The following is a 27,376-nucleotide window of genomic DNA, read 5'->3' as shown; positions in this document are numbered from 1 at the left end:
TGACAGCAGAGCAGTTGGTTAAAGTTTCAGTAGGGATTAACATTTGAGCTGAACCTTGAAAGGTGCACATGAAGGCTGATGGGACAGGGGACAGTGCAATGTGGGTCAGGCAGGGGCCTCAGTTCCTCCCATTGCCAACCACTCCCTCATGCTGCATTTCCCCAAACAAGACGGCATGGCTGGAGATCCCGGAGAGCAGCCATTAGCAGGCTCAGAAGCAGACCATGGACAGTTGGCGAGAAACAGTGGTTAAATACACCCTCCTCTGTGGACGAGGTGCTTCCGAGGCTTTCCAAAAGCCCAACAGTATTTCTTTTTAATCTGTACATTCCTTTCACCTCAGTGAAACACAATGACTTTTTCCTATGGCAGGCATTTAATAAATATTTGATTAATTTAAGTGCATTCAAAGTAGATTTTTAAATGAGAAGAAAAACGTATCAGATTGTATCACTGTTTTTCCTCTACCTTGTCTATCTTCCAGTCTTACCACCAGTGGGTCTTAACATTGAGTCTCTAAGATTTTGGATGGCAGTAAGAATTAAAGTGGTTTCTCTTCCTTTTGTTAAGCACCAGGAGTTTTGTTGGAAAACACATTTGAAACTTCTCTTGGGTAGGAAACTGGGCTGGGCACTTCTCAGGCCTGCAGTTTGGTTTGCCAAAGCACAAACAGCACAGTGATTTAAAGTCTTCCATCCTCTTTGAACTGCTTATTTAGAAAATTCAGGTTTTCAAGGCTCCCAAAACCATGGGGCCTGGGGACCGTGGGGTAGAGGTGTCACTGACAGCACAAACCCCGGGCTGCTTGGAGCTCTGGTATTGTTCATATTCAGGCATCTCTGGAGCTTGTGACAGCTTTACCAGCCGCATGGGTATCCTGGCATTTCAGAAACCCGAGCCGGTGAGCCACCCGTACTTGGCCTTGACATTGACTTAAAATTTCAGTCAGTTTGAAAGCAAACCTCAAATGTCCTTCCACGTAGGACATCATGTGTTTCCACATGCGGCGTTGCTGTTTTCTCAACTCCGAATTCAAGTTGTCGCTGCACAAGCTCATAAATACTCTGTTTTTTTTTTTTTTTTTTTTTTTTTTGCTTTCAGGCACTAAGGGTAGCTTCTATTTTATTTCATTATTTCATTTTATTTTCACCTTGACAGCTGCCCAATAAAAGATTCAAGTGAGACCTCAAAGCCTGAGATCATCCAGATGCTAATCAGCAGTGCCAGCATCCCGGGTCCTAGAGGAAAACGAACCCTGGCATTAATAATCTACTTTTTTATGAGGAGCCAGTATTGACTTTTTAAATGGCTTTAGCTCTTTTTGTCAATGATTTTTTTAAAGGAAAAAAAATCCAGGAAATTTCTAGCCTGTCTTAATGAGCCAAAGTAGATTATGTGAATCTCCTGATCTATAAGACACATAGAATATGTTTTGACCTAACCCAGCGTCTGAGGGCAGAGAGTGCCAGCTCCTTTGTGGTTTTTGGAAGGCTGGGGCAGCTGTAATGGAAGATACCAATCACAGTGGGCTTGCCAGTTTAGCCACAGCCAGTAATATTAAGCCTTATCTGATTAAGAGAAAGACAGGTAACCTATTTAAGATGGATGTAGTACTTCGGATGGGGAAATTTGGTTTTTATATTAATCCAGCTGGGAAATCAATCACAAGTAGAACTGGAGATCTTTATCAACGGCAAAAACGTTCGTTTCCCCCCAATATTTACTCCCTTCCTTCACAAGATCTGGAGATTAGCACCTGCTGGAATCTTGTGCTGTCTGTGGGATCCATGTTTGATGTCGTTCTTCACATAAGCCACAACTTACACATTGACTGGGTGGGGAGATTTAATAGCCACTTCCAGTCCAGAGGAAAATAGCTGAACACCATAAACTACCCTATCCCAGAAAGAAATAGGATGAATGAAAAGCTGTCACCCCAGGTGAGGGAGGCCTTGGATTCATGTCAGGAGAGGAAGGGAGAGTTGTATCTTTGGAACTCTGTCACAAGCTAGAAGAAGGTATTCTGGAAGAAATACAACTCCCCCCACCAGCAGTCTGTCCGAGCAGACACAAGCCTGTGATCAGTCCCTCTTTCATGGTCAAAGGTAAACTCATTTCCCATAACTTGCAAGGATAGCACCAACCCCAGATGTGAGTCATGGAGAAACACAAATTATTAGAAAAAAAAATTAAGAGAATAGAGCTAAAGATTATTTCTTAAAACACTTGAATTTCCCAATATGCCATCTTCATTATTTGGATTTCCTAAAGTTAAACACAGAACATAAGTAAAACAGAAATAGTCGAGAAAAAAGTTTCTTTTAATTTTGCAGTTATTCCACATGTACTAGAATTTTTTGTTTTGTTTTGGCCTAAATTGTCAGTATTTTTTCCCTAGAACTATCCATAATGCTACGTCCATTGTCGGGGAACGTACGTGACACCTTCACCACTATTCATCTCTGGGATGCTATTTCCCAACTACACAGAGGCACTAAGTTACTTTTTTAAGGGAGATAGATCTGACAGCAAAATGTCTGCCTTCCCTATCTTTACTAAATGGCATAGGCTATGTAGGTGAGCCTGACCAGGTTAGGCAGAAAAAAAGTCCAACTGTGGATGTGGAGACCCACTGGATTAATTCATGAGGGTCAGTAGCAAGGAAAGATGGATCTCCTTATGATTATTTCATAGTGGCCGTCACAGCCCACCTGATACAGAGATTATAAGATGCAGGGCACCAGGCAGGTCACCCTTCCTCAAAAACCTGTCCCTACTGATCTCACCTGGGGCACAAAATGTGAGCATTAGAGTGCTGGACTTTTTAACCATGATGCGCATGTATTTGATAAATACTTGCTTAATAGTGACTATGGGCCAGACCCTACAAGGGGCTAGACATGGAGAAGGGTCTTGAGTTGAACAAACAAGGACTAAAAGAGAAGAAGAGAAAACTTCCATCTGAAGTGGCCTGGGAGGATGCCAGGAATTTTACAGAAGGACATGGGCAGAGGAAATTGTCAGAGAAGAGATGTGTGGAAAATACAAAGGAGGATGGAATAAACACAGGCGAGACTAGGTTGGGAGGAGCCTTCATGCCCAACTGATCAGGTGGGGCTGCATATTCTTGAGCAAGTGGAGATCAGAGCTGGGCTTAAGGAAGACAAAAGTCAGAGTGGAATGAATGGAGAGGAATCACAGGTAGGAAGATCAATTAAGAAGTTACTGTGAACACCTTCCAAAAAAGACAGAGAGAGGTGGGAAGAAGAGAGCCCACACTAGGGTCATGACCAGGGTCAGGGCGAGGAAAAGAGAGTTGTGGCAATGTGATGGGAGAAGGGATGATGGAAGGAGAACACGCACAGCAAAGAGACAAGAAGTTCAGCTGTAGACACGCAGGTTAGAGGTGCTGGCGGAACCAGAGAAAATGGACCCTTCACTAGCAGGTGCAAATAAGGACCCAGAGTCCAGGGTTGTTGAAGACAAGGAGGAGTCAACAGGAGCTGTGGGCAGAGGTCAGTGACATGGGTCTAGGTAGAAGTGACTTCATCCCTAAGTCTTCTAAATACTCCCATTTATGGAGCAGATAACACTAGAAATAATGCATTTAGGCCAGTCCTTGCCATTAGCGTAAACTCTCTTACCACTGGAAGAGGGTCCTGTTAATAAATCTGTGAGCAACATATGGGTAGCCTTACATAAGCAAACTAAGTCCAGAACCTAAGCTTCTGCTAAGAGAGAACACAGATGGATTGGCTTGACTGGGAGCCATGGATATTAGGGTACAGTAGACATCCATCAAGACCTAGGGTGGGGAGGGAGACAGGGAGATCCCCCTACAGAGGTGGGAAGAGTTGCTTCATGGTTCTGTCCTCAGACCGATGGGAGAGGGAGGACAAAGAGCAAGAGGGATAAAGGAACTTAGGGTAGATCTGCCATCCATCCTCCATTGCTCCAGCACTTCTATCCTTCTAACTTTAGAGGCTTTCTGCTTCTGTAGAAAAAATAAGGCCAGGCACAGTGGCTCAAACCTGCAATCCCAGCACTTTGAGAGTCCGATGGGGGAGGATCGCTTGAAGCCAGGAATTCGAGGTCAGCCTGGGCAACATAGTGAGACCCCCATCTCTACAAAAAAATTAAAAATTAGAAAAAAAAAACGCAGGCAGTGTGGCACAAGCCTGTAGTCCCAGCTACACGAGAGGAAGCTGAGGTTGGAGGATTGCTTCAGCCCAAGAGTGCAAAGTTGCAGTGAGCTATGATCATGCTACTCTGCTCCAGCCTGGGTGACAGAGTGAGACTGTCTCTAAAAAAAAAGAGTGCGACTCTGTCTCTAAAAAAAAGAGCGAGAGAGAGAGTAAGTGTGGCCTTTTACTTATTCATGCAGAATTGTGAGATTTCAGAAACTCTAAGATTCATTCATTTCGACATCGGGAAACCTGAGTTCATGCCCCAGCTCCACTACTAGATTGTGACTGACCATGTCTTACTCTCCTTGGTATCTGTTCCTAGTAGCTAAGTATCCTCGAACAAATAATTTGGCATCTCTGGCCCTACATGTCCTCATCTGTGCAATGAGAATTCTACCACACAGGCAAGGTCAGGTGGCATAATGTATGTGAAAGTACCCTGAAAATTGTCATTCACTATACAGTTCCTGGTAGGGGATTATTTGTGTGAAATCTCCTGTTACCCCTGAGAAATTAAAGAAAGAAAAACAATCCTGTGTTACGTGGGCCTCTTTATGGGATGATGGGAATGAGCATTATTTGCTTTTCTTCCCAATTAGATGGTCCACATTACCTTTTTCTCTAGCCTACCTTCCTATGTGTATTATTAGACTTACAAACCCACCTAGAGAGTTTGGACACCTGTCCACAATGGGCAGCAAAGCCCCACCAGGCTTTCCCACAGAGACCTCCCGTCCCTCTGAGCTGGCCCATGGGTGAGTGAGGCCCAGCCCTAAGGATAGCAGCACCCCCACAGCTTTGGTGGACAGCACAGGCATGCCAGCTGGGGTACAATGGACAGGAAGCTTATAGGGAAGTTATAGGCTTGGTTATGGGGAGAGAATTAATACATCAATGTCTCTCAACACTTGATGGCATTTTTTGGTCTCCTGCAGTTCTTTATCCCACAATACCTTAACACGGTGCTTGTCATAAAATAGGTCTTTAATAAATATTCATCAAATTAAGGAAAAGAGGAAATAAATAAGAGGAAATACTGATCCTGGTCTGCACAACTTTCCTGCTGATGACAACATAGGCCCAGGTGACTAAGAGAACCCAGTTTAATCATGTGAGTCACTGTGAAGAATAAACCCCTGGCTGTCAGTGTCACCATGAAGGACATCAGTGGGGCACTAAAAAGTTGTGCACTGTTACAATACATTCTAAAAGCTTGAAGAGGAAGGGTGAGCTTACTGAAGAACACACAGTATATTGGCTTGCTCGGGCTGCCATAACAAAGTACACAGACTGGGAGGCTTAAACAACAGACATTTCTTTCCTTACGGTTCTGAAGGCCGCAAGTCCAAGACCAAGGTGTCGGCAGTGCTGTTTCCTCCGAGGCCTCCCTCTTTGGTTTGCAGGAGTCCATCTTCTCCCTGTGTCCTCAAGCGATCTTTCCTCTATGTGTCTGTGACCTAATCCCCTCTTCTTTAAGGACACCAGTCCTGTTGGATTAGGGTCACTCATGTCACTTCGTTTTAACTCGATGACCTCTGTAAAGGCTGTGTCTCTAAATTTTTTAAGTCCCATCCTGAGGTGCTGCGGGTTAGGACTTCAGCATAAGAATTTGGAGGATTACATAATTTAGCCCATAACAGTCAACAGTAGTATGATAAAAATCTTTCCCTAATGTATATATTTTGTATGGTAGGTTTTTTTAATTTGGAGATTTTATAAGAAGAAAAATTATTCATAACTATCATTTGCAGTGGATTTCATGTTGACACTTTTTTTTATATATATTTTAGGTCCACCAGGCCCCAGGGGTCCAAAAGGTGACAGAGGATCCCAGGGACCCCCTGGTCCAACTGGCAACAAGGGACAGAAAGGAGAGAAGGGGGAGCCTGGACCGCCTGGCCCTGCGGGTGAGAGAGGCCCAATTGGACCAGCTGGTCCCCCCGGAGAACGTGGCGGCAAAGGATCTAAAGGCTCCCAGGGCCCCAAAGGCTCCCGTGGTTCCCCTGGGAAGCCCGGCCCTCAGGGCCCCAGTGGGGACCCAGGCCCCCCGGGCCCACCAGGCAAAGAAGGACTCCCCGGCCCGCAGGGCCCTCCTGGCTTCCAGGGACTACAGGGCACTGTGGGGGAGCCTGGGGTGCCTGGACCTAGGGGACTGCCAGGCTTGCCTGGGGTACCAGGCATGCCAGGCCCCAAGGGCCCCCCCGGCCCTCCTGGCCCATCAGGAGCAGTGGTGCCCCTGGCCCTGCAGAATGAGCCAACCCCGGCACCGGAGGACAATGGTAAGTCCGAGCCCTCCCTCTAGCCAGGGGGACAGGGCAGTGCATGTGCTTGAGACTGAGCCAACCCCCAGTGTGTGGCCCCACCCATGTTATTTGTCTTTGTTTTTGTTTTGAGACAGGGTCTCACTCTGTTGCCCAGGCTAGAGTGCAGTGGCGTGATCTCGGCTTACTGCAACCTCCACATCCTGGGTTCAAGTGATTCTCCTGCCTTAGCCTCCCACGTAGCTGGGACTACAAGCATGTGCCACCACAGCCAGCTAATTTTTGTATTTTTAGTAGAGAGGGGGTTTCACCATGTTGGCCAGGCTGGTCTCAAACTCCTGGCCTCAAGTGATCCACCTACCTTTGTCTCCCAAAGTGCTGGGATTGCAGGTGTGAGCCACCACGTCTTGTCCTCCGCTCCATATTATTTAACAGCAAAGGCATCATAGGGGCTGGCACAGGAGCCCTGCTGCCAAAACAGGCCTCCATACCAGGCATGTGTTTCTCTCTAAACGCCATCAGGTTCTCTAGCACTCATTTGTTTTATGTATTATGTATGTATGTATGTATGTATGTATGGGACAGGGTCCCACTCCGTCACCCAGGCTGGAATGACGGAGCGAAGTAGTGCAAACATGGCTCACTGCAGTTTGACCTCCTGGGCTTAGGTGATCTTCCCACTCAGACTCCCGCATAGCTGGGACCACAAGGGTGTGCCACCATACCTGGCTAATTTTTTATTTTCATTTTTGTAGAGACAGGGTCTTGCTATGTTGCCCAGGCTGGTCTTGAACTCCTGGCCTCAAGCAACCCTCCTGCCTCAGTCTTGCAAAGTGCTGGGATTCCAGGTGTGGGCCACCGCACCCGGCTCTTGCACTTGTTTATTTATAGGAGCCAGCCCTCAGAAGACAAGCACAACGCAAAACATTTCCTTCAGGGAAGCCTGCGGCTGGCCGCCCTGACCTCTCTTCCCTCGTTTTACGTCCTCACTCTGGGGATAGATGGGCTTCCTCGGTTAGCTCCATCAACATGCGGATGGAACCCTCTGCTATTGATGACTGCATTTAATTTCTTTTTGGGAAGGTGTTAGATGTTATGATGCCTTCTAGTCTTTTGATAATTAAACCTTTGGCAAAACTCGAGTGTTTGGTTAGCAACCAAGCCTATTTTTCTCTCCTTCGACCCAATCCCTATTCTACTTGATTTTGGTCGGTGAGGCCTGGGTTATCTTTGTTGATCCATGAGCCCAGTTTTGGTGCTGGGTTCTCACATCCAACTGTTCCTAGGTTCCATGTGATTCCAGACTGACGCTGAACATCTGTGCCTGCCCTACTTCTTGTTGTTGCTTCTGTTATTTCTGTCATTGTGAAGACGGATCCAGACACGGAAGAACAAAGACCCAGTCAAAGATCTTTTCCAGATTATGTGGTTTTGGCTTGTGCTCTGCAGTCCACTCTGGGCTCATGCTTGCTGTGAGCACGTCCCTGAACGTTAGCTATGGGCCTCATGCAGGGACGCTCAGGCTGCTCCCAGCAGGACCACAGTTTTGGCCTTTGAAACACAGCTGAAGAAAGGCAGAGTGCTTTCTGTGATTTTTTAATCAATGTTTTCCACTTTTGCATTCCTAGGCTGCCCGCCTCACTGGAAGAACTTCACAGACAAATGCTACTATTTTTCGGTTGAGAAAGAAATTTTTGAGGATGCTAAGCTTTTCTGTGAAGACAAGTCTTCACATCTTATTTTCATAAACACTAGAGAGGAACAGGTATGCCTGCCACATACTTGGTTGGGGAAAACTATAATTTAAGGATAGTTTACATCTGGAAATTGCAGGCTTGTTGGGGATTCAGAGATATCACGAATTCCTAGTCACGTAAACATGGGAGGCAACATTATAGAGATTTGGGTTTTATCCAGTGGCTAGAAGCATTCATGGCATTGGAATTGTATCTTCATGATTCTTCCTGGAAGATATTGCCTATCAAGCCTAGAGATGTGTGGCTCCTTCTGGTGGCTGTTGAAATAATTGTAATGCAGAGAAGCTTGAGGGCTGCCACCAGGCACCTGTGGGGACAGAGAGAGGCATGAACACTGTAGGGATGGAGTGGGGTGCAAGGGACCACGCATGGCCCCAGAGGAGTCAGGAAGAGCGAAGAAGCCTGAGGAGGCAGAGCCCACACATGATAATGCTAGTGTCCACTCATTAGACCCCCTCTATATGCCAGGCACTGTGCGAGGCATTTTCTCCCTTAAACCTCACAACAATCCTAGAACATAGGTATCATTATTATCCTCATTTGACAGATGGGAAAACTGAGGCCCAGCAAGGTTTATGCAGACTGAGACCAAAACTGCAGTCCGTCTAGCAACAATGCAGCGCTTTCTTTGATACCACACCAATTCCAGTGGCCTCCTCCCTTCTCCCTAAGTTATCTCCAGCAGACACGATCCTGTAAACAGATGTTTCCTGTAGTAACTGACTGGAATGAGCACACGGCAGAGAGTGACCAAGCACCTGGGCTTTAGAATACACAGACCAGGGCCCAAGCCCAGCTCAGCTACTTCTCATGTTTGTTCAATGGGTTGTTATAAAAGCTTGAAGACACACTACGTGCAACACACTGCACGTGGGGCCCAGCCCAGAGGAAGTGCCCAAGAATATCATGACTATTCCTATGATTAGGACATGGGAGAAATGGGTGGGTGGTAGGAGGAAGTGGGACCAATGGACATTCATTGGGTTGTCTGAGTGATTTAGAGGAAGAGCCTCACTTTAACATCCGTTGTAAACTTGTAAGAGGAAAAAAGTCAAAAGCCCCCCAAACAGCGCAAAACAAAGCAAGTAGCAAGAAAAAAGCAGAAAGCAAAAGCAGGCCACACATTCTGACAACCATCCTCTTTTAAATTGTCCTTTTTTCTAAATGTTAAATAAAAGAAAAAGGCCTGAGACATCTGTTCTGAAAAATAGTCACGCACCATCCCTGCTTTGTTTTTCAGCAATGGATAAAAAAACAGATGGTAGGGAGAGAGAGCCACTGGATCGGCCTCACAGACTCAGAGCGTGAAAATGAATGGAAGTGGCTGGATGGGACATCTCCAGACTACAAGTAAGTACTCAGAGGCTTCCAGATTGGTGGTCAGGCTCTCACTGTTCTGTTGTCACTTCTTGCCCGACTCCCAACAGTTTCTCCCTTAATGACCTCGTGTCCTAGACGCTCCTCCCAAACCGGGGCTCCTGGTACCGGTTGCATATTTCCCCTGGGGAAATCGTGGTTGACAGTCGATACGCTGTCAAATAAGGCTTTCCTTTCTTCTTTTCATGGAGCGAATTTTTTTTCGTTTCTAAGAAAGGAATCATGAAACTCATAAAACCACACAGCATAATACTTCTGGCCAAGGCATTTTCTTCAAATGCTATGGGGAAGGCTGATGAAGACCAGGCAACCTCAGGCATGTTCAGCGTTCGCCCCAGGCGTGTTTCCAAGGACTGGGGAGCTCCCTTCAGGATCACACTGTGGGTGCCCCTGACCCCTAGTTGGGCTTCTAGGCAGAGTGTGATTAGAAACTACGGATGTGTAATTTTCCTGGCTGGGCACAGTGGCTCACGCTTGTAATCCCAGCACTTTGGGAGGCTGAGGTGCGCGGATCACTTGAGGTCTGGAGTTTGAGACCAGCCTGGCCAACATGGCGAAATCTCGTCTCTACTAAAAAAAAAATACAAAAATTAGCCGGATATGGTGGCACATGCATGTAATGCCAGCCACTCAGGAGGCTGAGGCAGAAGAATTGCCTAAACCCAGGAGGCGGAGGTTGTAGCAAGCTGAGATCTTGCCACTGCACTCCAGCCTGGGTCACAGAGCAAGACTCTATTCAAAAAAGAAAAAAGAAAAAAAAACTACAAATGTGTGATTTTCCTACACATAGTAAGTTAAAATGCACTATAAACAAAGTTGCATTTGCGGGATAACCATCTTCTAGAGGTTTGAAGATTCCCCATAAGTCCCATGTGACCTAAGTTCTATGCAACAAAGAATAGAATCACTTTGAGGTACCTTCTCGGATAACCTAGAAGTCTCCAGGGCCTCATCCTACCCCAGGGGGTGTTAGCTCCTTCCCTAATTCTACCCAAAGATCTAACAATGACTGTATTTTATCAGTTTGATTTTCACAAAGATCTAACAATGACTGTATTGTATCAGTTTGATTTTCACATCTCCGTACTCTGGCTTTGTCTCTAAGGGGTGTGAAAATTGCGAGGAACTGTAACAAATGAAGCAGAATTTATTAAAAAAAAAAAAAAACCCTCTGAGTAACCTTTAGTTTGCTGGAGACAGAGAGGCCAACCCTGCAGAGGCTCCACCAGGCACAAGAGCGTCACCGCATTGGAAGCACCTTCTGAGCACTAGGCAGAGTCCACGGTGTGGCCTCTGGGGCTGTCCCAGGAGAGGAGAAAACAAGGGTGTTTCAGGCCTAAGAGAGTCTCATGGGCATGGAGGCCTAGCTCTGTATCAGCCGAGCAGCAGGGAGGAGGGTCAGAGGTGATGGAAAAGCCAGATCGAGTTTTTTAAATGTCCCTATGTGTGTGTGCATGTGCATTTGGATAAACAGGCTCTTTCGTACTTTCAAATTCTCCATGTGAGTAGGATCAGAGGATAAAGGAGGAAACCAGAATAAGGCCATCTCTCTTTTGTTTTTGTTTGTTTGTTTTTAAGAGACATGGTCTCACTCTGTTGCCAAGGCTGAAGGGCAGTGGCATGATCATGGCTCACTGCAGCCTCTTATCTCCCCAGCTCAAGCAATCCTCCCACCTCAGACTCCCGAGTCCCTGGAATCACAGGTGCACATCAGCACACCCGGCTAATTTTTAAAGTTTTTGTATAGACGTGTTCCACTATGTTGCTCTGGTTGGTCTCAAACTCCTAGCCTCAAGTGATCCTCCCACCTTGGCCTCCCAAAGCACTGGGATCAGAGGTATGAGCCACCGCACCTAGCCAGGCCAGCTCTTTATAAAAAATAAACACGTGGCCAAATATTGATTTGGAACATTAGAAGATTTTAGGTCTGCCCTGAAGGTGAGCCTCAGACTGCCCTTAAGGGCAAGTGGATATCTGCTGCAGGCCTGTCAGAGACTCGTCTGCTCCTCTGCGCCTATCCTGGGGAGAGGAAGGGGTACTCCCTGGCATACTCTACCACTTGAGAATTTGCCTGACAAGCTAAGAAAAGTGCCCAGCACAGCAGGGATGCACTTCAGGAGACTCAAAACAGTTGCAGGAATCACCATCTAAAACAGTAGCTGTAGAAGATTGGAGCTGGGGATGGGATGGGAGACAGTTTTTTTAAAAAGACAAAATTCTGCTTTTTTGACAGCCAAGAGTGCCTTGGTCTTTTTTTTTTTAAGAGAGTTGGGAGAAGCTGAAACAAAAAATCATCTTCTCCACTTTTTTCACTGCCGTAAATGCACAAAGGTCTGGGTTAGACTCACTAAGAAATTCAATCTTAAGCCTTTCCCCAAGAAAAAAACTGGATTGGCCCATATGGAATGGATTGAGCAGGAACATTACTGTCTACGCCAGCTCTCCCAATGTGAAATTTTTCTCCTCTTCCCTGGGGTCCAGCAAGAATTATATGATTTGGATGGAGCGCACCGGCTTGGTACCCAGGACCTGAGAAGAATGACGTCACCAGACACCTTACTGGGCACCCAATCCCCAACCACAGCCATTTTGGAGCCTCCCAAATTCTCAGCTTCTGCACCCCAGCCACCACACAGACTGTGCTTCTCGTTTTCCACCCAAAGGAATACATAGGAACATAAAAATCCCCAGGATCAAATTTTAAAAGCAAGAATAAGTTAAGACAGGCATGTTATGAGGTCTCAATAACCAAAGGCTAATTTAATTTGACATGTAATAATAAACATAGCACAAACTAGAAAGAAAGCCAGTGCAGTCAAGGGAGGGAGTGCATGCTCTAGCATCAGCAAGATCGGGGTTCTGGGCCTTGACCCAGCAACACTCAAAGCTGCAAGGCCTCATGTGAGTTACTCAACTCTGCAAAACCTCCATGTCCCCATTTATAAGATGAATTTTCCAAAATACCTATGTCAGTGTTGTGAAAATAAAGTGTGATGTCTGTATGCAAAGCATTTAGTCGAGGGCTTGGCACATAGGAAGTGCTCAAGAAATAGTACCTGCTGGTATTGGTATGTTATTGCTATTATCATCGTAATTATTATCATATTAGTTAGCAGTTGCAGATAAATACCACATAGAGTGTATATATTTTACAGTATCCTGATTGGGATGTCCATACAGTGTCTCACTCAAGTCCCACAACAGGTTTGTGAAGAAGACAAGAAAAATGTTCTCTGCATGGCCTGGGAATGGGGACTGGGCTTCAGGCTCTCAGGGGTCTCCCACCAGTATAAACCGCCCCAAATATGTCTCCTCCTAGTCAGACTCACTTTTACTCTCCTCGTCTTTGCATCTGTGGCCTCCAAGCATTGGCCCATCCACCTCCCTTTCCCCTGCCGCCAGCAGTGATTTCTGGAACAGATCATCGCAAGAGACTATTATGAACAATTATTCACCAACAAATTGGATAGCCTAGAGGAATGGATAAATTCCTAGAAACCTACAGCCTACCAAGACTGGATCCAGAAGAAATAGAAAGCATAGGCTGAGGTGGGAGTATCGTTTGAAGCCAGGAGTTCAAGACCAGCCTGAGCAACAGAGCAAGACCCCACCTCTTGAAAAAACGAGGAAAGAAAAGGAAGAGATAGCCTGGCCAGCCTAATAACAAATAAGCAGATTGAAGTAGCAATCAGAAACCTTCCAAAAAATAAGCCCAGGACCAGACACTTCACAGCCAAATTCTACCAAACATTCAAAGAAGAGTTAGCACCAGTCCTTCTTAAACTATTCCAAAAAATAGAAGTCGATGGGCCTGGCACCATCCCATCCCTTGCCCAGGCTAAGAAGAATTAAGTACCTCTGCTTTCCCCTTATTCTTTTCTCCCAACACACATACAATCCTTTTAAAACAGTTTGCGGGTTTTGTGGTTACCGTTAAAGAGCAAATAGATGAGGGATAAAAGGCTCTCTCCTCTGCGTCTCGGCCTCACCTCATTTTTCATGATGAGACCTGGTTGAGAAAGAGAGTGCTGGAACAGACAGAAGGCAATAGTGACATGGAACAGAAGCCAAAGGCTTAGGGGACACACAGATTGAGCTCAGGCTTATTTCCCATGAAACACTCAACCTGACTTGCTGAATCTTATGGCTCTTTCTGCACTGCAGCAGGACAGGACCAGCTGAGGGGAAAGGGTGGCGTTAGATGCCATCTGCATGGCCCAGGACAGTTCCAAGGATGGGTCCCCAGATGCTTTGGATCCACACACCAATACAGTTTCAAAAGAAAGGTTGGCAGCGCTGACACAGATCAGCAGGATTTTATTTGCCAATTAAGCACAAGGCTTTTAGAAAGTACCAATCAGCAGATCTCAGCATTAAAAAAAAAATAATAAACCTATAATTATTTCCAAGAAGAGACAGCTGGCCATCTTACATTCACACACACACATTGTCCTTATTCTTCTCATTTCACTAGGTCCTGTGAAACTTCATTCTTGGTCAACACCCAGCCCCTGACTGGAGATTAGAGTCCATTGGGCCACAGTCTCATGATAACATTTGATGAATTATCTTGAAGTGTCTGCCATGAGCCAGCCTCTGTGCTGGCCTGCAGGATCTTTTCTGGAGTGTGGGGGCAGCAGTATGAGTGAGCAGTCGTCATTGGGATCATGTTTTAAAAAGGCAGGTTTCCAGGGCCATGTCACAGTCAATAGAGCATAGCAACCCTAACTGTGGATACAGCAAAGAACAGGCCTTCAAAGGAGATTTCAACATTCCCCTCTCAATTACTGATGGAAAAATTGATAGGGATATAGTAGACACAATCAACTAACTTGACTTAATTGATATTTGTGGGATGTTTTACCCAACATCTGCAAATACATATTCTTTTCAGGTGCATGTGGTACATTCACCAAGATGAACTATATTCTGGGCCATAAAATAAGTCTTCGATAAATTTAAAAAAACTAGAACTATCAGGCCAGGCATGATGGCTCACGCCTGTAATCCCAGCACTTTGGGAGGCCAAGGCAGGTGGATCACCTGAGGCCAAGAGTTCGAGACCAGCCAGGCCAACATGGTGAAACCCCATCTCAACTAAAAGTAAAAAACATTAGCCAGGCATGGTGGCAGGTGCCTGTAATCCCAGCTACTCGGGAGGCTGAGGCAGGAGAACTGCTTGGACCCGGGAAGTGGAGGTTGCAGTGAGCTGAGATCACACCACAGCACTCCAGCCTGGGTGACAGAGCGAGACTCCATCTCAAAAAAAAAAAAAAAAAGGAACTAGAACTATATAGAGTACGTTTTCTGACCAAAATAATTAAATTAGACATAGACAGAAAAATATCTGTAAAATCCCAATTATTTTAAACCACACATTTCTAAATAACCCATGTGTCAAAGAAAAAAATCACAAAGGAAATCTGAAAATGTTTCAAAGAAGATGAAAACATATCAAAATCTGTGGGATGCAGCTAAAATAGTATTTAGAAAGGGACATTTATAGTTTTGAAATACATATATTAGAAACATTGTTTAAAGGTTGCAAATCAATTATCTAAGCTTCCACTTTACCAGGGTAGAAAAAGAAGAACAAATTAATCCCTAAGTAAGTCAAAGGAAGGAAATAATAAAGACTGGAAAGCAGTGAAAAAGAAAGACCAACAGTAGAAAGGATCTATAAAACCAGGAACATGTCAAAGTTGATCTTTTCCTTTGGGAGGCCAAGGCGGGAGGATTGCTTGAGCCCAGGAGTTCGAGACCAGCCTGAGCAACATAGTAAGACCCCATCTCTACAAAAAACTTAAAAATTAGCTGAGTGTGTGGGTGTGCATCTGTGGTCCCAGGTATTCAGGAGGCTGAGGTGAGAGGATCACTTGAGCTTGGGAGGTTGAGGCTGCAGTTGCAGTGAGCTGTGATCACACCTCTGCATTCCAGCCTTGGCTTTTTTTTTTTTTTTTTTTTTTTTTCCCGAGACAGAACAAGACTCTGTCTCAAAAAAAAAAAGGCTGATCCTTTTACTCTTGGCGTAATGAGTTTAGGTGTAAGCATGTCATTGGGCAGACTATCATTGTTAATAGAGGCTGCCTGCTAGACCTGCAGGAGCCAGACGCATATGGGACCTCGGTACTGCCCACCTGCTCAGAGCAGAATGCTAAGGGAGGTTTTTAAGGCCTCTCTTGCCTACCCTGCTTGCAGTTACCCACTTTAGATCACCAGAGATGTGACAGTCTTCCTGAGAATCTCCCCAAACGCACTAGAAGCTCTTCTGTTCCTCTGTCCACAGGACCTCATTTGGTGGAAGTATGCTGTCACGTTACGAGTCACAGCTTTCATCTTGACATCACAAAGAAAAAATGTGGTGCCTTTTTGTCTATGCAGACTGCTCCATATAATATCATACATTGTGTTTTCAGTTTTTTGTGTTTTATTTTTTAAGATGGTCTCATTCTGTTGTCCAGGCTGGAGTGCAGTGGCACAATCATGGCTCACTGCAGCCTCAACCTCCCAGGCTCAAGTGATCCTCCTACTTTAGTCTCCTGAGTAGCTGGGACTTCTGACATCAGCTACCATACCTGGCTAATTCATTTTAAATTTTTTATAGAGATGGGGGGTTTCACTGTGTTGCCAAGGCTGGTCTTGAACTCCCAGGCTCAAGCGATCCTCCTGCCTTAGCCTCCTGAAGTGCTGGGATTACAGTGTAAGCCACTGCGCTAGGCTGAATTAGAAGATATTAAAGGTTCTGTTCCAGGCTCTTTCATTCTATGGTCCTATATTCTAAATCCTATTTTTTTCTTTTGAGATGGAGACTCGCTTTGTCAACCAGGATGGAGTACAGTGGCATGATCTTGGGTCACTACAACCTTCACCTCCTGGGTTCAAGCGATTCTTGTGCCTCAGACTCCCGAGTAGCTGGGACTCCAGGCACCTGCCACCAGGCCTGGCTAATTTTTGTATTTTTAGTAGAGATGGGGTTTCGCCATGTTGGCCAGGCTGGTCTTGAACTACTGACCTCAGGTGATCCGCCCACCTCGGCCTCCCAAAGGGCTGGGATTACAGGTGTGAGCCACCGTGCCCAGCCTCTAAATCCTATTCTAAATATCTTATATTTAGATATATATATTTGATGTGTGTGTGTGTTTCCAGCTTACTGGAGCAATCAGTCCAAGCATTTCCAAGATTCCTGGTGTACTCAGAGTGTGATGTCCAAGTACATGTATGTGCTGCTACCGCTCACTTCTATGACATGTGTATGATAATGTAGAATTCAGGGCTTTGAGTCCCAGACTTCAGCCATTCATCTTGCCAGAATCTACCTGTGAATGAGGTTAAGGCACTATTTTAGCTGACATTCTTCTCCAAAATATATACATTTTGCTTATTTGACACATTATGTTCTATTTTATTATAAACATGCAGACTGTTTATAAACATGCAAAACGTGCAGGGGTTTTGCCACAAATCACTCCATGTGATTTTAGCTTTGCCAAAGGATGCTTTGAGACTCTGGGTGGTCAGCCCACAGAATAAATTGTTCCTTCAGTCTGGCTTCAGGCTACCCACTTTCCACCCATTCTGGCCTACTGCAGTCACCTCCACTTATGGTGACAGAACTGCATTCTGCTTTTAGTCTTAAGGAAAGCCTTCAGCACTGTATGTGAAGAATTCCAGTGACCTGGAATAACAAATGGAGAAAGGTGATAAAGATTATCTCCTTTCTTATCACTCAGTTATTTCTCTGCCCGGTTGATACATCCTTTTTATTTATTTAACTTAAAATGACTTAAAAGGAAACGCAAGGGGAAAATATTAAGCAGGACTTCTAAGCCCAAAGAAGTCATATTTATACAATTTCCCAATTAACTGAGAAGTCAAGAATATCAAATATCCTATCATTATACATTCAGGAATCATAGATCTCAAATTTTATAAACAAAAATGGAATCAAACCCCTTCATATTACTGGCAGAAATGAATGAGATGTACGTCCACAAGATCAAACTACTCAGGCATTGTTGACATTTCCAGAAGAATCTCACAAGGTGGAAAGAGTTATACAAAAAAACAAATGTGAAAGTAAACTACTTTTCCTTCCAACTTCATCTCTATTTGGCGTCAGGCTGAGATTGTCACAGGCTGAGATTTTGAACTCATTGTGGCTCATCTGTTATGTAAGCTGTAAGAGTTGGGACTTTGTCTCTTCTCTGCACTGCTATGTTGCTATCATCCAGATGACACCTGGCTCATAGCAGGAGTGCTATGGATGCCTGGTGTGAGTGAGTGAGTGAGTGAGTGAGAGAGAGACTATTTTCTAACTCTCCCTTCTAAGTAGCATTCCATTTTTACTCTCACCAATCGATGGTTTCCTCTGAATTCTCTTTTATCACTAGGTTTATTTAATTGAGGCCACTCAATTTATATATATATATATATATATATATACATTTTTTTTTTTTTTTTTTTTTTTTTTTTTTTTTTTTGAGACGGAGTCTCGCTCTGTCGCCCAGGCTGGAGTGCAGTGGCGCAATCTTGGCTCACTGCAAGCTCCGCCTCCCGGGTTCACGCCATTCTCCTGCCTCAGCCTCTCCGAGTAGCTGGGACTACAGGCGCCCGCCACCACGCCCGGCTAATTTTTTTGTATTTTTAGTAGAGACGGGGTTTCACCGTGGTCTCGATCTCCTGACCTCGTGATCCGCCCGCCTCGGCCTCCCAAAGTGCTGGGATTACAAGCGTGAGCCACCGCGCCCGGCTTTTTTTTTTTTTTGAGATGGAGCCTCACTCTGTCACCCAGGCTGGAGTGCAGTAGCACGATCTTGGCTCACTGCAAACCTCCACCTCCTGGATTCAAGCGATTCTCCTGCTTCAGCCTCCCAAGTAGCTGGGACTACAGGTGCCCGCCACCATGCCCAGCTAATTTTTGTATTTTTGGTAGAGACGGGGTTTCGCCATGTTGGCCAGGCTGGTCTCGAACTCCTGACCTCAGGTGATCCATCTGCCTCAGCCTCCCAAAGTGCTGGGATTACAGGCATGAGCCACCACGCCCGGCCTTCATACTCATTTTTTTTAAATCCCAAAATACACATTTGGTGTGGGGGAGTCAGTTCTACCCTGTCCCCACCCTTTGACTATAAACTTCAAATGTCCTTTCCCACTGCCCTCTGGTTTTGCGGGTGTTATTGTCCAAAGATGCAGGGCCATACAGGCTGTCTCCTCGGGTGACTCGAGGACACCCTGTGGCCGGTGCGGTAATGAGTCATATGGGAAGCACCCTCCACTGCAGATGTTCTTCCAGACCCTCCACGTGAGGCAGGCTTGTCCTCTCAGGCAGCAGCCACAAGCTTCTGAGCATGAATCTGCTTCTTAGACAAGATTGAACCTTCAAGGGGTGAGTCTGGAAGCACACCTGATTTATTCATGGAAACGGAATCAAGAACTGTTATCCCTGGCAAAGTGCTGTTCTGAGCAGCAGCATCCAAGTTAACAAGGCCCATGTGAACTCATCCTAAAGAAAACTTGTTTTTAAGAATTTCTCTCCCAAAAAAGGGAGTGAAATGTAGGAGTCATTTTCAGTAAGATTAAGTTACTATTTCTTTCTAAAGCAATCAACCTTCTACAACTCACCCAGGCAATCATAACCAGTTATTTGTAATTGTAGGTTCTTGTAAATGTATATCAAAAGTCTTTCACTTTCTCTTCCTGGCTCTTGGACTTGTTAGAGGCAAGATATTGAAATGTACAAGGTCCCTCTGGGTTCTCACAAGACCGTGTGTGTGTGTGTGTGTGTGTGTGTGTGTATCATGTCCTCATAATGAATAGATATTCACACACATACATACACTCATGCCCAGAAGTCAGCATTCCAGTACACATTAGAAAGTCATTCATCTAACTGTCCCAAAGCAAGATTCGCTCCCTCCGCATTGTGATGAACCAGCCTAGTGAGTTTGATTCGTGGTAGCAAAGATCACAAGCCTGCAGGGAGATGCTGCATTATGCATTACCCTGCAAAACAGCTCCTCCTTTCTCTGAATAAGAGCACGTACTGCTTTTTAAACTGCATTTTCATTCCAGGATAGATGACATGCTTCAATTTTGTTTTTTTATATTTCTCTGCTGCTCTTGAGTAAAGAAAAGCTCTGCATTACTGTGCAAATAACATTCAATTTCTGTTTTGCTAAAAGAAATTGGAAAGCTGGACAACCGGATAACTGGGGTCATGGCCACGGGCCAGGAGAAGACTGTGCTGGGTTGATTTATGCTGGGCAGTGGAACGATTTCCAATGTGAAGACGTCAATAACTTCATTTGCGAAAAAGACAGGGAGACAGGTGAGCAGTAGATGGGATTTAAGAGGGAGCTGCCAGCTTATGTCCTATGAAAGGCTGAGGGGTGGTGAGTACAAGGGCCCTGAATACAGGCTCTGCAATTAGGTTTCAGTCCTGGTTATGCCATTTATTAACTGGGCAGGTGATTAACCTCAGGGGAATAGTAATAGCATCTTCTTCACGAGATTGTTGTGAAGATTTAAATAAGTTAATAAATGTGCCTCACATGTAGGAAGTACTCAACGAATGCTAAACTAACTGACCCAGGTGAGTATCTTATATTGTGAGTTAATTGTTCTTTAAGATATAGCACCAGCCGGGCACAGTGGCTCACGCCTGTAATCCCAGCACTTTGGGAGGCCGAGGCAGGTGAATCTCCTGAGCTGGGGAGTTTGAGACCAGTCTGACCAACATGGAGAAACCCCATCTCTACTAAAATTACAAAATTAGCTGGGCGTGGTGGCGCATGCCTGTAATCCCAGCTACTCAGGAGGCTGAGGCAGGAGAATCGCTTGAACCCAGAAGGCAGAGGTTGCGGTCAGCCGAGATCGCACTTTGCACTCCAGCCTGGGTAACAAGAGCGAAACTCCATCTCAAAAAAGAAAAAAGATATAGCACCAATGTTAGTTCTTTTCTATAGACATTCATACACAGCTAATCCAGGTGGCCAAGCATTCAATTCCATGTGTATCTATTGAGCATCTACTATAGGCCAGATCCTGTGATACATAATAGAGGGAGATCGTCTGTGCTGCTTATAAGCTCATAAGCCAAAGCAACTTTCGGAGATTTTCTTGACTTCAAAGGCTATGTATCTAAAGCTTCATTTAACACACGACCCTCTTTGGAATGTGGCATCTTAGTTTTCTTCACCAGAATGAGATTAAAAGTTTGTGATAGGGCATGGAGGAAATGGGGAATGAATGCTAATGGGTATGGGGTTTCTTTTGGGGTGATGGAAATGTTCTAAAATTAGATTAGATTGGTTCTAAATTGCATAACTTTGTGACTATACCAAAGACCACTGAATTATATGCTTTAAATGGGTGAATTATACAATTTGTGAATTATATTCCAATAAAGCTGTTCATTTAAAAAGTTGGCAGTAAACAAAAACCTCAAATATATTTTGGTCAAACTATTTTTGGAAGTAACTGGGGCATAAATTATCCGTATTGCCATTCAACAGACAATTATTGAGCACCTTTGATGTGTCAGGCATTGGTCCAAGTGCTAGGGACCTTAAGACACATAGAAACTCACAGCTGGGTCAGTTGAGGGGGAAAAACACAGATATCTAAACAAGAGATTATAATTCATGGTGACAAGTAACTCAGATTTGTCTTTTATATGCTTTGTTTGGCCATTTGGGATATGAGTAGGGACCAGGCTTCCCCAGAATAGGCTTTTCAAAATGAAACTTGGCTTTTCAAAATTAAACTTAGCTTTTCATCTGAATAAGATCTTCTAGACATTTCTTTGAAAATATAAGCATTGTTGAATGATGTATTTTAGACACTGTCCTATAAAAATACACGTTCCTTTTTTTTGAATTGCACATTAACTTTATTATTTAAGAAAAACTAATGCCCATTCTTATTTCTCTCTTTTAGTACTGTCATCTGCATTATAATGGACTGTGATGGGATCACATGAGCAAATTTTCAGCTCTCAAAGGCAAAGGACACTCCTTTCTAATTGCATCACCTTCTCATCAGATTGAAAAAAAAAAAGCACTGAAAACCAATTACTGAAAAAAAATTGACAGCTAGTGTTTTTTAGCATCCGTCATTACCCAGAGACTTGGGAACTAAAATGTTCCCCAGGGTGATATGCTGATTTTCATTGCGCACATGGACTGAATCACATAGATTCTCCTCCGTCAGTAACTGTGCGATTATACAAATTATGTCTTCCAAAGTATGGAACACTCCAATCAGAAAAAGGCTATCATTGGTTGTTGAGTTATAGGAAGAACTTAAGCATATACTGTGTAAACAGTACACGTTTCTAAAATCCCAAGTGTAGGAAAAATATGCAGACATACAGATATATAGGCCAACTTTTAGTAATAATATGAAATATACTTAAAGAGCTTTTAAAACTTTGTATTTTTGTACAAAATATTTGTCTTTTATAATTTTTTTCCTTTTTGTTTTTGTCATTTTACCGACATAATACATGGAGCCAAAGAAAACAATAATAGTACTAATAAAAACTCCTAGGGTTTCCTGTCAGATTTAATTCTACCCAGTGGCAAAGAATTTTTTCAATTGTGGTTTTAAAAAAATAATTAAATATACATATATATATATATATATATATATATATATATATATATATATATAAATGTTTCATTTCCTCAGAGGAACTGATCACTTGGAATATCTAGAAATATCCTTGCAGATTTTGCCAATGTCAATCAAGCCTGCACACATGCACGACTCAGTGAAGCGGGCTGTGCCTGCCTTGAGCCCATCACCAGCCAACATTCTTGACGTGTGCCTGACCAGACGCAGAAGAAGTGGGCAACTGAAGACGTGCTTCCACTTCATTTTGGTGGAGTCGGGAGGTGTGGGGGATGGAGAGGCATCTGTTGGGAAGGGCACTGAATCTGGCCTATCTAGAAGGCCCTATTTCATGGCTGAGCTATGACTGTACTTGGCATCAGACCCCTACAGAGCCGACATTAACCGTCAGGAACGTATGGCGTCACATCAGCCAAAGGCAGAGATGCTAGAAAGATGGGAACCAGCTACGTGTTACCTGGAAAGTTTGTTTTCTTAAGTCATATTCCAAAAACGTAACTCCAAGGCATATGCATGATGAAATGCAAGAACAAACTTTTGGCCACTTTGTGGAACTCTTGAAAGAACCTTTCCAGCCGGGCGCAGTGGCTCACACCTGTAATCCCAGCACTTTGGGAGGCCGAGGCAGGCAGATCACTTGAGGTCAGGGGTTCGAGACCAGCCTGGCCAACGTGGCAAAACCCCATCTCTACTAAAAATATGAAAATTAGCCAGGCGTAGTGGCACATGCCTGTAATCCCAGCTACTCAGGAGGCTGAGGCAGGAGAATCACTTGAGCCCAGGAGGCAGAGATTGCAGTGAAGCCAAGATCGTGCCACTGTACTCCAGCCTGGGTGACAGAGCAAGACTCCATCTCAAAAAAAAAAAGAACCTTTCCTCTGAGCCCATCTTCCTTCCACTCCTTGACTTTCCTTGACTTGCTGTTGGAAAGTCTAATATGAAAAGGGCTGAAACTAGGCATTAAATATAACTGATACTCAAAGGTAAGATTTCCATCCAAAAGATTCCTTCTCCTCCCTCCCAAGGGTCTTCCCAGGCAGTGCTGCTACCTATCCCAAATAAAATGGTAAAAGAATAAAGACAGAGTTTGACTTTCCCACCTGCAGACATGTGGACTGTGCTGCTTTGCCCACAATCCCCATTCCCCATTCATGCTGTTTACAGCCCAGTAATGGCCAACTGCTCAGCACCTGTGTGCCCTGCTGTCAGGCAGGTGGGACCCACGGTTATCTGGGCCTAAACTGCTGAAGCCTGCAACACAAGGCAGGCACCGCATTCCAATACCTCTTCAGGCTCAACAGCCTTTAGAGGCTATGCTGAGTCCTCTTTTTCATGCTCTTCCTGTTTTTCAAGTGTCAATTAAAATTTGTCCTCAGAAGAAACTTGAAAATAAGTATCTGATGCCATCATCAGGGTAGACTGGTATTAGCTTTCACAGCTGAAGTTATTCCTCTCCCAGCCCTAATAATAACTTACCAAGTACTTATTATTTATCAGGCACTGGTCCAAGTCCTTCAATCAGATTGTCTCACCTGATCCTCCCAACAGCCCTAGGAAGCAGGTCTTAACTACACTCCCCATTTCACAGGGACTGGGGCTTGGGGAGGTGATGTGGTTTCCTGGGTCACTCCATTACTGAGTAGTGAGACAGGATTCAGACGCAAGCTTTGAAAATGTTCTAGTTTTCTTTAGAAGCAAGGGTCCTTCTTAATGGCACACTGAATAAAATCAGATGAATAATCACACATTACCAGATGCCTCCTGTACGTCTCTATATTTAGCTACTTACATACCAGGTTTCTTTTTTGTTTGTTTTTGTTTTTAAGACAGAGCCTCGCTCTGTCACCCAGGCTGGAGTGCAGTGGCGCGATCTCGGCTCACTGCAATCTCTGCCTCCCAGGTTCAAGCGACTCTCCCGCCTCAGCCTCTGCAGTAGCTTAGGGACTACAGGTGCGCACCACTACGCCAGGCAAATTTTTGAATTTTTAGTAGAGACAGTGTTTCACCATTTTGGCCAGGCTGGTCTCAAACTCCTGACCTCAGGTGATCCACCCGCCTTGGCCTCCCAAAGTGCTGGGATTACAGGTGTGAGCCACCGTGCCCGACCTACACACAGGTTTCTGTTCACCTACACACAACTGATGCTCTTTTGGAGTGGAGAGTTTTAGTAAAATATGATGGGGTCTTCAGGCACCTGAGTTGCTACTTACTATGAGAAGATAGAAAATGTTTTTTACTCGAAATGGCTTTTGAAAGAACGAATGCACAACAAGGCAAAAAATAAAAACTTTCTTTTCCTTTTCTACGATCAATGTTCAACAACTCATTCCTTCCATTTTGTAACAGAGTTTAAGCTGAAACAGACAAAGAATAGTAATAGCTGCTCCCATTTAAAAAAAAACGTTTAAGGAAACAGCTGTATAAATCAAGAAACAATACCAAGCATGTGTATTTTGCCCCAGATGTCAAAGCTGATCTCTTCTTGAGAAAGTAAGCATGTTAACTCATTCACGACTCAAAGTCATGTTATAATAGTTGACATATACCACTTTTCACATACATTATCTCTTCCAATCTTCATGCACATCTATTGTTCCTGCTTGAGAAATGAGGAAACTGAGGCTTAGGTTGAAGACTTGCCCATGGCTCACGTATCTGTCACAGTCACTTTCCAAAAAGCAAATCTGATCAGGTTCCCCACTCGGGTCCCCAAATCTGAGTCCATCCTACCTCTCACCCTCGGCTTAAAATCTTCCAAACGATCCTGGTTGGCCTCAGGACATAGCTGCAGGGGCCATAAGGCACTTGGTACCTGGTTCCCAACTTCAAGTCTAGCCTTCTTTCCAGCTGGGACCCATCACCCATGTCCTGGCACTAGCACAGCCAGACTGCACCTGCACCTTCCACTAGCCTCTTTCTCACCTCCAGACTCCCCCTGGGTTTTCTTTCCCTGCCTCTTTTACCTGGAAAATACCTCCTTTAAGACTCAGCTGAAGCATCACTTCTCATCTGAATCCTTTCCCAATAAACCCCACTTGGAGGTAGAACTGACTCCTGTACCAAGTGCTCTGGATAATAAAAGAGAAACCCCCTTCACTGCGTTAAATAATCTACAGGTTAGCTGAAAAGCCTAAAACACTGAATTAAGAGAGAGGCCAGGCATGGTGGCTTATGCCTGTAATCCCAGCACTTTGGGAGGCCAAGGTGGGATGATGGCTCAGGCCCAGGAACTCAAGGCCAGCCTGTCTATCATGGTGAAACCCCATCTCTACAAAAAATACAAAAATTAGCTGGGCATGGTGGTGTTACAAAAATTAGCTACTGGGGAGGCTGAGGTGGGAGGATCATTTGAGCCTGGGAGGTCAAGGCTGCAGTGAGCCGAGATTGTGCCACTATGCTCCAGTCTGGGTGACAGAGCAAGACCTTTTCAAAAAAACATATTAAAAGCCAGGCGTGATGGCTCACGCTGATAATCCCAGCACTTTGAGAAGCCAAGGCGGGTGGATCACCTGAAGCCAGGAGTTCGAGACCAGCCTGGCCAACATGGTGAAACCCTGTCTCTACTGAAAAAAAAAAAAAAATTAGCTGGGCGTGATGGCAGGCACCTGTAATCCCAGCTACTTGGGAAGCTAAGGCACAAAAACCGCTTGAACCCGGGAGGCGGAGGTTGCAGTGAGCCGAGATCGTGCCACTGCACTCCAGCCTGGGTGACAGAGCAATACGCCATCTCAAAAATAAATAAATAAATAAATAAACAAATAAATAAATAAATAAATGGTGAGAGAAGCCAGGAGAAGTGAAGGAATTCATGATGTTGCTAATGGTGTGTGTGTGTGTGTGTATGTATGTGTGTGTATGTGTGAATGGAAGATTGAGTAAAAGAATCACATGGTAAACCAGACTCATTCTCTTCATTCTCTTTACCAAAATATGGCCCTGAGTCAGGGAAATGTTTTAGAACCCGTCCTAAATGGCAGTGTGATGGGGCATCTCATTTCTTAGTCATACTCAACAGTTTTAGAAGTACAAGCAAATTTTTCAGTCTTTCTAAGAATCTGTTTCTTTGTGCAATAACTTCATTTTTCTCAGAAGAATCCCTTAATGGCATGGCATCATATTTATTTTCTAAGTCACAAGGCAGATGTTGACAATATTTTGTTTCACTCTTTCATCCTTTCTTTCCTACATACTCCTGTTCAAATAAGTATGTAGTATGCACAGGTTATACCAGGTGAGCAGAAGGCCAGGGGGAAGCAGCCTTATGAAAACCAACTTTAATTTCTGAGGTTTTGAGTGTTTTTCACATTTTTTCAGTGAATGAGTATATGAATGAACGATCTCCAGCCAGCCCTGCCTTCATAGCCGGGATTGCATCCCAGCCTCCAGCCTCTTCCAAGGACTTATTAGCCTTGAGTATGCAAAGCAAGGATCACCGTGCAACTTAGGGAGGGGGTCAGCTGCTAGGGCTGGGGCTCCTTCTGACAATTCATCCAGACAGGTAATTAAATCAGCTTAACCAAGGAGTCTCCATTTAGTCCTGTGGGCCAGGGATGGAGAATTGTCCATTGGCTGGTCTTCTAACATTTGGTGCCAGAGTTTGCTATATTCTTTAATCATCACTCATTGCCTGTACCCTACTAAATCATGCCTGGAAGCTGCAGGGAGTTGTAAGTTTCTTAAAATCAATTCCTATGCCATGGAGCAAAGGAGCTGGATCAGGCATGACATAAATGAGTACAAAGTGCTGGCTCTGGAATAGCTATTATAACACCTACTGTGTTTAGGAATTTCACCTATATTATCTCCAGCTCCTATCCAGGGAAACTGAAGATCAGGCTGGTTAAATAGTTTTCCCAAGAGCTGGGATTTGAACCCATGGTCTCCTGGCTTCCTCATTGTCATGCTCTCTTTCGTGTTTTAACACTGATCTTATTGATTGCCTGGGCTTTGTGCATTGTATTCCGTTCTTCTTGGTCGCAGGAAACAGATGAGCCACCAAGAATACCCTCTTTGTAAAAGAACTAGGGAGGTATACGAATCCTGATTTGCACACTTTAGATAAATTCACTAGACCAATCCCTTCCTTGTCAATGAGCAAAGAGTGATTTTGGCCTCCAATGCTATGGTTGTCAGAGAGATCTAATTTGGAAAAAACACCCTA

General features: G+C 44.5%; 1 protein-coding gene across 2 annotated transcripts in view; it reads left to right on the top strand.

Moving 5' to 3' along the window:
• COLEC12 (collectin subfamily member 12) overlaps positions 1-22,218 on the top strand; it is a 181,945-nt gene extending 159,727 nt beyond the window's left edge. For both annotated transcript variants that reach the window (XM_055236776.2, XM_055236784.2), the window contains 5 exons: positions 5,978-6,466; positions 8,077-8,213; positions 9,446-9,555; positions 19,764-19,909; positions 21,520-22,218. In XM_055236776.2, coding sequence (XP_055092751.1) covers positions 5,978-6,466; positions 8,077-8,213; positions 9,446-9,555; positions 19,764-19,909; positions 21,520-21,539 — 902 coding nt within the window. In that variant the 3' untranslated portion in view covers positions 21,540-22,218. The remainder of the gene's footprint in view (positions 1-5,977; positions 6,467-8,076; positions 8,214-9,445; positions 9,556-19,763; positions 19,910-21,519) is intronic.
• Positions 22,219-27,376: the final 5,158 nt, after the last annotated feature.

Source organism: Symphalangus syndactylus, chromosome 1 (genome assembly GCF_028878055.3).
Source record: "Symphalangus syndactylus isolate Jambi chromosome 1, NHGRI_mSymSyn1-v2.1_pri, whole genome shotgun sequence".
NCBI lineage: Eukaryota > Metazoa > Chordata > Mammalia > Primates > Hylobatidae > Symphalangus > Symphalangus syndactylus.
Note: the sequence above shows the minus strand (reverse complement) of the source record. Positions and strands in the feature narration are given on the sequence as shown.